Raw genomic sequence first — 14,962 nt, 5'->3', positions numbered from 1 at the left:
GTGGAGCACAATTGTCTTGGCAGAAACTATGCATAAGGATCTAATCTCAATTACACTGTAGTCGGAAACATAACATATTCTACTTTTTTGGGGAAAGTATGCTAAATTTAATGTGAATACTGTTTCAACTTAAAGGAACAGTTCCTCAAAAAATGAAAGTGTTCCAAACCAGTGTCCCTTTTTTTTCTCATGGAACACAACACATGCAGAGAAATGTTAAAGAATATTAGCAGTGCTCTGTTCCATACAATGAATGTGAATGGTGACTGAGGTTGTCAGTCACTAACATTTCCTTTTGTAGAAGTTGTAGAATTCAAGTTTGGAACATCATGAGGTTGAGTAAATAGAGTTTTTATTATTGGATAAACAATCGTTTTAATGTGATTTTGAATACAAAATATTGATGAAAATCGATAAGCATGAAATTTGTTTACAGTATTATCACCTCATGCTCTTTTCCTCTCCAACCCATTTCATGAACAGGTTTGTGTTATGGCAGTGCAGCCCAAATGCTTTTCAGATTACGCGTATCAGTTACCCCACCAAAACGTTTGCAGGCTTATGCAATGCTTTTCCAGACTGGCACCAAAATGATCTGTGGCTTTATGCATAATAACTTTGGCAGGGTACACATTATATTATGGACTTGATGAATAAACCACAATTGCATCTTAAACTGTTTCCAGAAAAACAAAATCCACTAGTCAACTATGGCTTTAGAATTCAATGTTCCAGGTTTAATAAAAGTTAAAGGAATAGTTCTCCCAAAAATGAAAATGCTCTCATAATTTACTCACCCATATGCCATTCCAGACGTGTGACTTTCTTTTATCTGCTGAACTCAAATGGACATTTTTTTTGAAGAATTTCTCAGCCATTTTGGCCCACACAATGCAAGTGAATGGCAAAACATTTTGAAGCTAACAATTCATATAAATTAACATAAAAGTAATCCTTAAGACTCCAGCGGTTAATATCATCAGAAGCAATATGGTAAGTGTGGGTGAGAAACAGAACAATATTAAGATCCTTTACTATAAATTCTCCTAACTGCTCTGTCAATCTCCACTTTAACTTTCACTTTCACATTCTTCTTGTGTTTTTGGTGATTAACAGTTTTCATGCATATCACCCCCTAGTGGGCAGGGAGGGAAATTTCAGGCAAAAAAGGACTTAATTTATCTATTTCTTACCCACACCCATCAAATCACTTCTGAAGATATGTATTACAACACTGGAGTCATATTAATTACTTTTATGTTGCCTTTGTGTGCTTTTTAGAGTGTTAAAATTTGGGCACCCATTAACTTGCATTGTAGGGACCTACAGAGTTGAAATATTCTTCTAAAAATCTGTATTTGTGTTCAGCAGAAGAAAGAAAGTCATTCACATCTGGGATGGCATGAGGGTGAGTAAAGGATGAGAGAATAAAAATGTTTGGGTGAACTATCCCTTTAAGCTCAATTGACAGCATCTGGGCATAATGTTGATTACCACAAAACAATTATTGACTTGTACATTGTTTATAAAAATAAATAAATAAAAACACCACAAAATGTGGTTACAGTAAGGCACTTCCAATGGAAGTGAATAGGGCCAGTCCATTAAAATGAAAACACACACGGTTTCAAAAGACGTAAACATTATAAGTGTTAACATGATTTTAATGTTGACCTGTGTTACATAGTAGTAACCAGATTACAGGATTTATAGAGTTATGTTGTCATGACAACACATTTGTAATATTGGAAGTAAGCTATTTTATCACACTAAAATATAATGTTTATGTCTTGAGGCTTTACTTTTGAAATTGTTTTGGTATATTGTAACATTTATGAACTGGCCCAATTTTCTTCTATTGGAAGTGCCATGCTGTAACCATGATTTTTGCATTTATTTTTTTTTATAATAGAAGGAAGAGTTCAAATCATTTTTTGGTGGAATTCGACATTGTGCCACAAATGCTGTCGATTCAGCTCAACTTGTTTTGAACCCGGAACATTTCTTTAACTGCCTGTATGATTGGCCCAAGAGTGGTTTCTAAATACCTAACACTCAAAATGCAACCTTAGCCTGCCATCTGTTTTTCCTGTTCATTTGGTTCACTTGCCAATCATTTTGGGATTAGAGCAATTTGCCAGCCAATGAACCTTGGGGAATCCCAAGTGTGAGCTATTCAGAGCCCAGAATATGGACTTAAAAAGATATTAATAACACAATGGGTTTTCTGAAACAAACAATGCATTCCACACATCCCAAAACCAACATGGTGAAAGGCATGATTGATATGAGAAGACCCAGGAAGTTGTGTTGGTGGACAAGCTGAAAGAACTGTGAGAAAGGCAGATTTAAAAGGAGATGCCTGAGGGACAAAAGTGTGATCTTGTCCTTATCAAGATTCTGAAATGCCTGGGATTTTAAGTACTTGGATATAGCAGGCTTGCTGCCACAGCACTGTGTGGAATAGGATCCTAGCCATGGATTTGATGATAGTTAGGTGAACCCATCAAGGTCTTGGCACCAGAATGGGGTCCATAAAAATCACATCCCCCATCATCGTGCTTGGCATATGCCAGAAATATACTTACATTATAAATAATTTCAAGGTGGTAGATTCATGTGTGAAATGCATTTCAGAATACTGTCATCTCTTAAGAGTCAAATTTTAATGGAGTATCCAAATATATGAGGCCACAAAAATTCCTAGAACTCAACCTTATATTTACCTGCGAGACAAATTTTAATGGTTTAAAATTTATAGGGAAATTATCTGCTTGGAATGCTACTGTTCTTTTGGAAAATTGGCTCTTGTGTGCCTTGGAATATCATATTATAAATACATACAGAACAATAAAAATATTTATACTCAACTATTCCAATGCCAGTGCATATTCCAAGAGGATTTGGAACTAAATTACACTTACATGTGCTGGGAAGCATTTGGGAAGAACTCTGAGTACTGGGGTGCTGAATCCTCTGGGCCGTGAGGCGCTGCATGGCTGATTACCATCATCACCGGCCGATGCGGGTACATGCGCTTGGACATTCTGAAGTAGTTGATACTGTCGTTGGTGATTAAATCAGTGAAGTAGTCCTAGAATTCACCAAAGAAATAAATCCATAAACTGAATAGAAGTGTTTAGGTTGTAGTCCCAAAATCTATGAGTAAGCATTTTCAAGGTATAGGTTCCCTTTTGAGTTTCCAATGAGATTTTAGAACAGTGGTATAGGATCATTATTTTTTTTGGTTATCATTACTTGACATTAACATTTTGTTCTACAATGTAAGTTACTTACCCTATTACAACAATGTGTCAAGAATGCTAGTAGTGTTTATATTTAAATATTCCGCACTAGCTTTATTAAGTTGTTCTGTGTATGTTCTAAACATCAATTTATATTTTCATGTTTCCTGACAAATGACAGTTAATTTGTTAGCAACTTAGCAAAAGCATACAATGGCTTCAAAAATGTATACTTAAAGGAATGGTTCACCATTTACCATTCAAAGAGTTTCTTTCATCAAAACAGAATTTAAGAGTTTTAGAATTTAATTTCAGGCCTCCTCCTTTAAACAATGCAAGTGAATGTACTAAATTTTTTGGATGGTTCAAAATGCATATTTAGGGTGCACATAATCCACATGACTCCAGTCAACATAACATTCTTCTGGGTTTGAAATTGTTTTGGACTGATTTTGTTTTTGAACGGCGCTTGGTCTGTGGTCTGTGCAAGTTTCTCTTGTAAACAATGACACGCTTCCTGCCTCCTCCTCCATGGAACGTGTGAGCTTACCAATGAGATTATGTCATCCCTCTCATGAGCGCACGTACAGAGATGTATGGAAGCGAACATTTGTAGTTAAAAAGTATATAAGTATTGTTTTGTTTCTAAAAATAATCAATAATTTGGATTCAAGCTTTATTTGTCGACTGGAGTCGTGTGGATAATTTTGATGCACCCTAAATATGCATTTTGGACCAGCAAAAAAATGGAGTACATTCACTTGCATTGTTTAAAGGAGGAGCCCAGAAATTAAATCCTAAAAATCTTAAATTCAGTTTTGATGAAGAAAGAAACTTGGATGGCCTGAGGGTGAGTAAATTATCAGCAAATTTTCCTTTTTGGGTGAACTGTTCCATAAAGGTCAGACTGTGTAATTTTTTTATGGAATGATATGTGAAAGTCACTTGAAGTAATGTTAACCACAGACCATATTTTATTCAAAAATGGAAATCTATGCTGTTCTAAAAACCCATCGGAAAATTCAGAGGAACCCAATGGCGAATTAGCCTACCGGATTAGCCTACAAATTTATGTCATGACTGAAAATCCCATTCTACCTACAGCAAGTCATAATGACTGATGCAAGCAGTACTTTACATGTAAGAAACTGCTGCATACAATTTATTTCACAGCTTGAATAAATAAAACAAGTTAAGGTAGATAGCTGAAGTTTGACAAACTTTGACATTGGCTTGACAAAGCCTGGCTTGAGATTTGAAGGTTGAACAGACCTTACTGTAAGACACACAGCTAGCTATCTAACAAGCTAGCTTAGACAGACAGATAAACCATTAGACAGATAGACAGACAGACAGACAGACAGACAGTTCATTGAGGTCACATCCAGACTAGTCTGGGTACCAGTAAGTTTGATGTCGCGTCACAACGCCTTGAGGCTGTATACACTAGACTCGTCAAAGCAAACATTCTAAACCATTTAGATTTATTTTTTGCAGGAGTAGCACCAGCACGTGCAGTGCAAAATACAACAGGGCATCTGTTTACTGTCAGCACAATGCAACTTGCGCATCATTAGACCGCATCATTGATTATAATGGGAGTGATTTGCTTTTCTTGAGTTGCGCCGCTTGTGTCTGGTGTAGACTGGGTGCAAGGATAAGAAGCATAATCCAAAAAAGTTCAAAAACATAATTTTCAATCATCATAAGTATGCCATTATGGAAAGTGTTTCAAAAGCCTTTGTTTTCAGTGCCATTCCAGTGTGGATAAGAGCAGTAAATGTAGCAAAATTAATGCATTTTCAACAAAAAAGTATTAGTGTGAATGTGGCCTAAAGGCCTACTGAGTGGGTTTGTTTACATTTCAGTGTTGAATTTTTTGACAGTTGGAGTTTGAAGAATCTTGGTCTGCTTGAACATTCCATCAGTGCAATTCTATCCAGCTTTTTCCTGTAGGAAGTGTTCCATGGTTCACCTGTTTTCAATTTTCGGTCTCCAGTGTTTTCACTTTCATCAGCATACAGTATAATCTTAGCGGGTAATGTATTACATTTCTAAAAATTGGCAAAACGTTGCTCTATATTTCTGATACTTCACAGAGTTGAGATGACCGTTTTTATTGACAGTGCCTCACAGAGTGTGTCGATGTCATGAAGCATTGGTCCGAGGTTAGCTAAGTTTATATCATTGACTGCTTTGCAATTAGAATCATAATGGCACCACCCAGTGGTTGCTCAGGAAAGCCCTAACAAAAGTTTGTAGAATAACAGTATGTTAGACAACCAAACAGTGATTGAATTAATTTCTCTACACAATTTAGATTCTCTAGTATTAGGATCAGGTGGCAGAGCTCATATGTTTGTTTAAAGAACTATGTTGTGTTGGTGCAAACCGGTAATGAAGACGTCAAGTGTGTTGACACCTTCAATCAATAGTAAGAGAGGGTCGTAGCACTCCATGGAGTTGGCGTTATGAAAACAGCAAGGTCTCAATCTTACTGCTATGAGGCTCAGCAGGAATGTGAACAAGCTCTGAGGGCTTAGGAGTAAAAATCATGTGGTACTGAAGTTATAAGCCCCTTGATGGCAGCACTCCTGGCTCGGCCTGGTTGTGGGAAAGCCTCTAACCCCCCTTGACCCTCCCCATTGCTAAAACATCAGCTATTGTCATCTGTGGGAGTGAAAGTCTTGTGAAGGCTATTGTACAGAGACTTGTGCAGTGGGTTTTGCTCCTCAGCATTTCAGCAAAGTACTTTCTTGCTTCATTTCAACAACATCTCTTTTGTTCCATTAATTGTCCCTGCATCTGTTTCAAGTATTTTGGAAATCTATTCAGCATCATCTTAGTGTCCAGAAGTGAATGAAAGAGCACCGTTCATACCATCTGAATGTGCCTTCCCTGACTAACACATTTGAAAATGACTTAAGGCACAAACTGTTCTAAAACTATTCAACAAAGATGAGTCAAATTTGTTTCAATTCACTTGTTGACTAAATGGAGGCTACAGCTAATTTAAAATATGTGGCATTCTTCAATAATGAGAATCACTGGAGGGACATTTTGGGTATACAAAGTTTGGAGCAACTTGTCAGCTTAAGATATTCTTTACTCTTTTCTAAAGCACTGCATAGGTTAACCTATGCATTAAAGCATATTAAATCTCTATTAGCAAGTCTCAACCTTTAAATGGGAACTTATTACAGTGTTCCTAAGGGTTTCCTGGAACCACTTGAACATCTAGCCACAAGATTTCTCCAGCCCTCAGTAGAGAAACCTTCAGCCTTTTGTACATCTCCACTTGTGGGTAACTTAACACCTTCATCCAATTCAACAAGTGGGTTATTGACATCCAAGTGCCAGTCCAAACATTTATTTACTTATTCCTTAGACTACCTGGTAAAAAAAAAAAAAAAGGCCAACGTGTGCCCAAACCAAGAAACCTCTGCGCAAATTCCACATTCCCCAAAAACATGCTACCTGGGAGACAGCAATGAGGGAAGCCAAAATGTATTTTGACATCAGCTCCAAAACACACTGTGGATATTGAAGATGGCCATGTCAAATTAAACAGTTTGAACCCAAATGTTATCATTTATCAAATTTTTATCACAAAGATGGCAAATGTAGTTGGGTTTTTTTTTTCACACTAACTATTTTTTCACAGATAGATACCAGGTACTGTGAACCATGGCTATGTTCGCGATGGAATACTAGCTTACCAGTAACTGAATACTGCACAGTATATACTGCATAATTTTGTATTTTTTTATTTTAGATAGTATGTTACTTTGCATGTTTATTTCAGCAAGTGGCATCCAATTATGAAAACAAGGCAAGTTTTTTAATTAATTATTAACTACAAATGCCAAAAGACATCAAATTAGTCATGAAAGAGAGAAAAAAAAAACATACTGCATTGTTGGATTGAGTACACAGCGTGCACTGTAGTATTATGCACATTTAAGCCAATGTAGCCGGTCATCCGTGTATTCTACAAATACAGCAAATGTACATACTAAACACAGTATACATACTATATTCACTGCAGAAATAGTTAAAGTAGTATGCTTTTCCGAACAAAGTCCATGTCCACCCCTTCAAATCAGCTGTTTGCAATAAAAAAATTAAATTAAAATAAAAACATTTCCCCAACATCTCTTTATTGTCTACCAAGTCTTATATGGTGTAACCAACTGCTGATGATACAGAAGACATCCTACCTTTAATATCCCCCCTTTAATATCACATTCCATGTGGCATCATCCAACACGTTTTATATGCAATTAGAGGCCTGAAATTAGTTGAGAACAGACCCTACAATTGAGCTTAAACTGAGAACGGATTTTAAAAAAGGAAACTTTGGCATGATGACAATGCTGTGAAATTGCGTGACCAGAATGCACATACCTTGGCATAATCTGCTCCATGCTTTTCCTTGTTCCCATTCCGACAGACAGTGTAATTATAGAAACGGGAATTTTTGATCAGCCCCACCCATTCGCGCCACCCAGGTGGGATGTAGCTGCCGTTATACTCATTGAGGTACTTCCCAAAGAAAGCTGTGGGAGCAAAAACAAAGACAACATATAAACTTGATTCTATGTTCAGCGAGGTAGCAGAAAGACTAATATTATCATCGCCTCAAAACATTGCTTTTCAGCAGCACCTGTAAATGTCTGTTTCTGCATTGGGCTCTACTCTATCTTTTTTTCCACTGAGCTAAAACATGTTCCAAGAGCCAGGCAAGCAGCCAGTCTGCCCCAGAGAGTTAATTGTAGACTAACACATCAGCTGAAATAAACCACAAGCTGTGGCAAGACCTGAACCCCTGTATTCAGGGTCAGAATGTGCTGTAACACAAGACAAACAGAACAGGGCTGGCAGCACAATGTTTAGCTTTCACAAACCAGACAGTAAGACTGAAGATGGCTGTAAAACTTTTATTGAACCTCTAGGAAAACATTTAAAGCAACAGTGCAGTGGAACTGCAGAATGAACGCAACACCTTAATGAACTTATTAAATCAGAACTGGAGTAGTGTGGCTTTCAGTCCATGTCTTTTAGCTTTGAACCTATCAACATGCTAGTGTACTAAAGTTGATAAAATTAACTCCCAGCAGAAATACACATTTAAAATTTACAGGGAAACGAACCAAAAACATTAATGACTCCTTTTACACTACACAGATTTTTGTCCAATCAATGGATTTTTAGAATGATAATATCCCTAGTATATCACTATAAAGAAAAAAAAGGGACTAATCCTTGAAAATGTCCCACCCAAATGTCCTTTTTCAATAGGAAATGTGTCAACATAGGAAAGAAAACTGTACTTGTCAAGTGATTTCTACCGAATTTGACCAGCACACAACTGTAATTGTGTAGTATTCGTAGCTTATTAGAACAATCGAGAAGCATATTAGAACAACGATTAACATCATTTTCATAATTCAAGCATATCAGAATGGGTCATTAGGTTAAAATTTCAATCACTCATTTGAGTTTATGCTTATCTGAATCAAAATCTCTTACCTGTTCTGTATCCAGTATTGTTGAGATAAACAGCAAAGGTACGTGGCTCATGCTGAGCTTGCCAGGAAGGCGAGGAACAGTTCTCGTTGTTGGTGTATGTATTGTGGTTGTGAACGTACTTCCCCGTCAACATGGATGAGCGTGATGGACAGCACATGGGCGTAGACACAAATGCATTGGTGAATGATGTACCACCGTCCTCCATGATCTTACGAGTTTTGTTCATCACCTGTAGCGAACCTAGAGCACCAAACAAGACAAGTGCAATTTCAGTACCAAGCTCTACTGAAACAGTTTAAAAAGTTTGTTGAATTTTATATGGACATTTTTGCAAATGGCATCTGCTTTTATCCAAAACAACTTGGATTCAAGGTAAACTTGTGTTCCCTGAGAATCGTACCCATGATCTTGGCATTGCTAGCACCATGCTCTACCAGTACAAGAACTCTATATTTAACCCTCTTATCATCTTTAAAATACACCATGCAGTCTGAAGAAGCCAATGTAAGAGTTATATGTGAAGAAGGCTTCCTGCAGCTTCTATAGAAATCCAATGATTGGCTGTGGTTGCAGGACTAAGGCCTTCAGCCTCTTATATGTTTGAGCAAAGGCATTAAACATTAAGGCAGGAAATCAGTCAAACCTGTGATGACAGTCTGAGATTGAGACCTATTGAATGTTATGCTCTCAGAGGAAGGAACTTGATCCAGTGACAACAGTTAGGTTTGTAATGTGTGTCTGACATAGCTGTAATGGGACAGAAACCAACTGAAGGCCTTGGGTGGCAGATCAAGAAGGCTTATAACAACAAGCATGCTAATGCTCCCAGGGCACTGGACTGAAGTGTGAGAAGACTAAAAGCATTTTTCTTGTCAGGGTTGAGTTAATAATGAATGGTACAATCTAAATCTAAATCTAAATCTATATATATATATATATATATATATATATATATATATATATATATATAATTTTTTTTTTTTTTAAAAGAAGAATGACAAGCTATAGTATAAATGGATAACCAATACATTTGACACTTTTTGATGCCTATATAAATTGTAACCCAACCCTGCTAAGAAATCCAGCATTGCTGGTCATCAGCTTAAGTTGTTTTGTGTGCTGGACCCCCAGCATGGCATGCTGGAGTGCTGGTGACTCTTCCGTCTTTTTAATTAGCTAAACCAGCTTCACCTGAAAGACCATGCTGGTCAAACAACTCCAAAAGCATGGCAATGCTGTTCCACCATCTAGACCAGCACCAATCAGCATTAATCAGTTTAGACCAGCATGGGAATTGCATGGGTTAAGTGTTCTGTTTTGATGATTTTAGAGGGTTTTTGGGCTCTTGTCAGCCTCAGAGCTCAGCCAATCAAGTTAGGCCAGTTTGTTTTGATGGTTTTAGAGGGTTTTGGGGGACTTGTCAGCCTTCAAGCCTTGACAGTCTGGTTAGGCTGGTCTGTTTTGATAGAGAGTTTTATGGTACTTGTCTGCCTTCAACCCTGGAAAATCTTGTTACGATTGTTCGTTTTGATGGTTTTAGAGGGTTTTTGTGAACTTGTCAGCATCTGAGCCTGGCCAATTTGGTAAGGTGGTTTTAGAAGGTTTTTGGGCACTTATCAGCCTTCAAGACTGGCCAAACTTGTTAGATTGGTCTGGTTTGATGGCTTTAGAATATGTTTGGGGACTTATCAACCTCCAAGCCTGGCCAAACTTGTTAAGATGGTCTGTTTTGATAGTTTTAGAGAGTTTTTGGGGACTTGTCAGCCTTCTACCCTGGTCAATCTGGTTAGGTTGGTCTGTTTTGATGGATTTGGACAGTTTTTGAATGAATGAACAACACACTTATACAGCGCTTTTCTGAAACCACACTCAAAGCACTTTACATAAGGAATAGGGCATTCTCTTCAAGCACAACCAGGATACCATATAAACCTACATAAAACAGTTAAGACCAGCAAACCACCTTAGGCTGCTTTAAATTGTTCTATTTCAAAAGTGTAGTTATTAATTTTATACTCTTTCAAACAAAAAAACATAAATCTTCAACTATTTAAGTGAAGACGGTGTAAACGCAGACATCTTAATAAGTAAGGGCTCATCTTTCTCTGCGCAGCATTGCCGTTTATGATGAACTCTAAAGCAACTTTCCCAGACTACTTGCCAATTCATAACTGTTTTGTGCAGAGTGTTGACAAATGGGGTCTTCATCTTATTTGCCTGATGAACAGATAGGCCATTAATGATGATCTGGTATGCTCACCAAGCTCCACGTCCTGGTCATCTGTCATGATGAGTATGATGTTGGGTCTGATGTTCCGCCGGTCGCCCTGAACCCGCCCACGCAGGCCTTGACCGCGGGTGGTGAAGCCATAGCAAACCAGTGGGGCAGCCAGGGCCATCATCCAGGCCAGGCTCACCAGCTGCATGATTAGATCGCAAACAGGGGCTCAAGAACACTCAGAAGGTTTGAGTCTTCACAAGGTAATCTGTTTGGAGAAGGGAGAAACTATGTTAAAGCATTAATGACTGAAAATTTGTGTGTGGGATTTCTAAAGAGGTGAAAACAAATGTTACTTTGGTTAACAGAAATTGGACCTCTGTGAGACAAATAAATTACAATTCCAGATCCTTTTCTGAAACTTCGAATAAATCATTTGCATCTGCTTTTAAGCTTCGTATCATTCACAAGCACAGGAACAGACCATAGAATTTAAAAATAAATAAATAAAAAATAAAAAATCACAATACTTGCACTTAAAGCTTACATTAATAAAATACCCTCTTACAGCAGTCAACGTGTTTTAAAGGACATTACATTTATATTATTTACTCACCCTCATGTTGTTCCAAACCCTTTTGACTTTTTCACTGAACACGAATGGGGATGTTAGGCAGAATGTCAGCCTCAGTCACCATTCACTTTCATTGAATGGGGCTTTCATTATGCCAATGAATAAGAGCAATGTTAACATTCCTAAAATTTCTACAAAGAAATCATTCAGGTTTGGAATGACATGGTGAATAAATAGCTACGTTTTTATCTTTAACCTTCCATAATGCAGCATGGATATGATCCTGCCACTAGGCACATGCAAATAAAGACACTTTTAAGGAAACAAACCAAATTATTTTTTTAAACAAAACTGCAAGCTTACTTCAAATACTAAATTAATATTAAAACACAACACAAATCCTTAAAACCCAACCTGTACTGCTCTCAGCCAAGCAGCCCATGGTAATGTGGAGTCATACTTCCAAAATCTGTAACTTCAGTTCACACAGACCTACACTCGTATGTCCAGACACTTTAAAGTCAAAAGGCCAGCAGTAGTGCAGCACATTTTCCCTCCATGTGTGCATACAAGCCAGCTCTTTCTCTCTAATCAGTCACACTCCTTCAGTGCTACTGAGGCTTTGCTATTGGCTATTAGGGGCCGCACAAGCCCACACCCAGCCAATCACAATTTATGGCAGGTCTGTCACTCAGAGAGCCCAGAGCTTGTGACCCCTAGTGGACACCCAGTGGGAATTACGAAGCCAGCAGAGGCAACACAGGGGGGAGAGGGTTCCGCTACATTAACCCTTGTGCTACGGTCACCAGTCACAGATTTACACTTACCCCTTTAACCAGTCCCACAGTTACTCTGTGTGTCAAGGAGGGGTAATAACAACAGTAAAGATGGCAGGCTAAAAGTGACTCAATGAGATCTCGTGTAGTTGTATACATTTTATTTTTTTCCAGAGACAAGCTTAAAAGGAACACACACACACAGATTTGCACTAACAAATGACCTAATATCGTATGCTTACAGAAGACTCAAAATATATTGCACAAGTTAAATGGACTATTTTTATGATACTTTGCATCTTTCATGAAGCTTGAAAGTTAATCACCATCCACTGCTACAGTACTGAACAGATTGACTGTGATATTAACTTTTTTAATTCATGCGGGTTTTGGAACAACATTTTTGGGTGAACCATTCCTCTACATATTCTAAAAACCAAATTGCCATTTGTAAACCATTTAACTTCCATAATAATTTATTTGTGAATATTCAACCCTGCCTGGCTGTGACGTCAACGAAGAAAGGAAAGTAATTTTAGAAGAATAGCATAGTTTTGAAGATTATGAAGACATTTAGTGCATTAAAGGGATAGTTCACCCAATAATGAAAATTCTCATATTTACACACCCTACTGCCATCACAGATGTGTTTGACTTTCTTTCTTCAGCAGAACACAAAGATTTTTAGAAGAATATTTCAGCTCTGTAGATCCATACAATGCAAATGTATGGTGATTAGCACTTTAAAGCTCCAAAATGCACAGACAATTATTAAAAGCAATCCATACGACTCCAAAGAGCTAATCACCGTCCACTTGTATTGTATGGCGTACAGAGCTGAAATATTCTACTAAAAATCTGTGTTTGTGTTCTGCTGAAGATAGAAAGTCATAGTAAATGAGTAAATGATTTGGTGAACTAACCCTTTAAGAATGTAAATAAGGTCAGTTTAGATTTCATGTTGCCTTTGTGTACCTCACATTTGTACTAAAGAAAAAGACTTCAGATTTCACCCATTTTAATTTACCTGCTGTTTGGCAGCATGCATGAAAGTGGGTTTGATTGATTTACCCGTCCAATTTCTCAGCATAGTTTATTGTACAAACCTTATGAGGACCATATTGCCTTTGGCCTCATGCTGATCTTTGTCTCAGATCAATGAACTGTTAAACAATACTGGCATTTATGCACCTGAGCCTCATCTTATGCCATTAATTTGTCTTGATACTTTTCCTTGGCAACGAGAATGACCAGACTGGACTCTGAATAGTCATTCAACTTTTGACAAAAAGACAAGCCAGAGTCAATGAATAAATCAGAATCAGCACTGGTTTTATAGTATTGACTCAAGGCCAATGTGTACACATTCAAACTGACAATACTCCATTTGACCAGTGGAAAATCCCTTAAGCACCAGGGACCTGAATCAAAATCAAATAATAAGGAAGAGGAATATTTTCAAAAGAACAAAGTTAAAGGGATAGTTCATCAACAATATGAAAATTCATATTGTCCAAACCTGTATGACTTTCTTCTGAAAAAAGGAGAACAAAAGAGACAATGAAAGTGAATGGTGACTGAGGCTTTCATTCTGCCTAACATCTGCTTTTGTGTTCCACAGAAGAAAGTAAAATGGGTTGGGAGCTAATGTGAAGTCTGATAAGAGGGGACTCAAAGATTCTGTTGAATGGAAAAGCATTTGTGCTTGCTGTCCTTCATCATTGTGTAGCTGATGGGCTGTCTCTCAGATGGGGTTCTAAGTACTTTTTTCGGACAGAGTGGGTTTCAGAAAGGCAGCATGAAGGCTAGCTAGTCCAGTCATCCAGACAAACCTTTGTAAACACTGCCGCTGTTTGGACAAACCCCTGGTGCAGAGCATGGCAGGGTCCACTCATTAAGATTACAATGTGCATGCACACACACTGTATATGACTTCAAGAGCGCTCAAAAAAAGTTCTTAAATTGATAGCTAGCCCAAAAATGACAATTGTCACCATTTCACAATATGATCACCTTATCGATGTTCCAAATCATATGACTTTATTTCATCCAGAGAACACAAAATGAGTTGTTAGGCAGAATGACAGCCTCAGCCACAACTTATCATTTTGGGGTGAACTATTAATTAAAAACACACCCAAAATAATATACAGAGATATGAGTTTTAACCTAAAATGCTTTAAAATATACAAAGCAGACATATGCAGAAATATACTTTCCTTTCAGGCACCCGTTTTGTGTCTTCATGCAAATTAGATTGAAAGTTTTCCATCAGTATTGGATTTATAGTTCTAAATGAATCCTTGCATTAACTTTATCATACATCTACAATAAGAACTATTGTGTGATATGCCTATTTTGGCATTTTGAAACTAACATTAAAAGAGATGGTTCACAGTCATCATTTACTCACGTCGTTCCAAACCTGTATGACTTTCTTTCTTCCATGAAACACAAATGGAGACATTGAAAATGAATAGTGACAAAATGTATCCTTTTGTCGTCCATGGGAGAAAAAAAGTCATACATGTTTGGAACAACATGAGGATGAGTTAATAATGAAATTTTTTTTTAATTTTTGGGTGAACTAGTCCTTTAAATCCCATATTAAACTCAA

General features: G+C 37.5%; 1 protein-coding gene across 4 annotated transcripts in view; it reads right to left on the bottom strand.

Moving 5' to 3' along the window:
• sulf1 (sulfatase 1) overlaps positions 1–14,962 on the bottom strand; it is a 47,981-nt gene that overhangs the window by 18,318 nt on the left and 14,701 nt on the right. For all 4 annotated transcript variants that reach the window (XM_052115083.1, XM_052115079.1, XM_052115080.1 and 1 more), the window contains exons 2-5: positions 11,038–11,263; positions 8,778–9,017; positions 7,653–7,804; positions 2,925–3,094 (exon numbers count right to left, since the gene is read on the bottom strand). In XM_052115083.1, coding sequence (XP_051971043.1) covers positions 2,925–3,094; positions 7,653–7,804; positions 8,778–9,017; positions 11,038–11,203 — 728 coding nt within the window. In that variant the 5' untranslated portion in view covers positions 11,204–11,263. The remainder of the gene's footprint in view (positions 1–2,924; positions 3,095–7,652; positions 7,805–8,777; positions 9,018–11,037; positions 11,264–14,962) is intronic.

Source organism: Xyrauchen texanus, chromosome 42 (genome assembly GCF_025860055.1).
Source record: "Xyrauchen texanus isolate HMW12.3.18 chromosome 42, RBS_HiC_50CHRs, whole genome shotgun sequence".
Lineage (NCBI taxonomy): Eukaryota > Metazoa > Chordata > Actinopteri > Cypriniformes > Catostomidae > Xyrauchen > Xyrauchen texanus.
The sequence above is the reverse complement of the archived record's forward strand: the minus strand, read 5'-3'. Positions and strand labels throughout refer to the sequence as shown.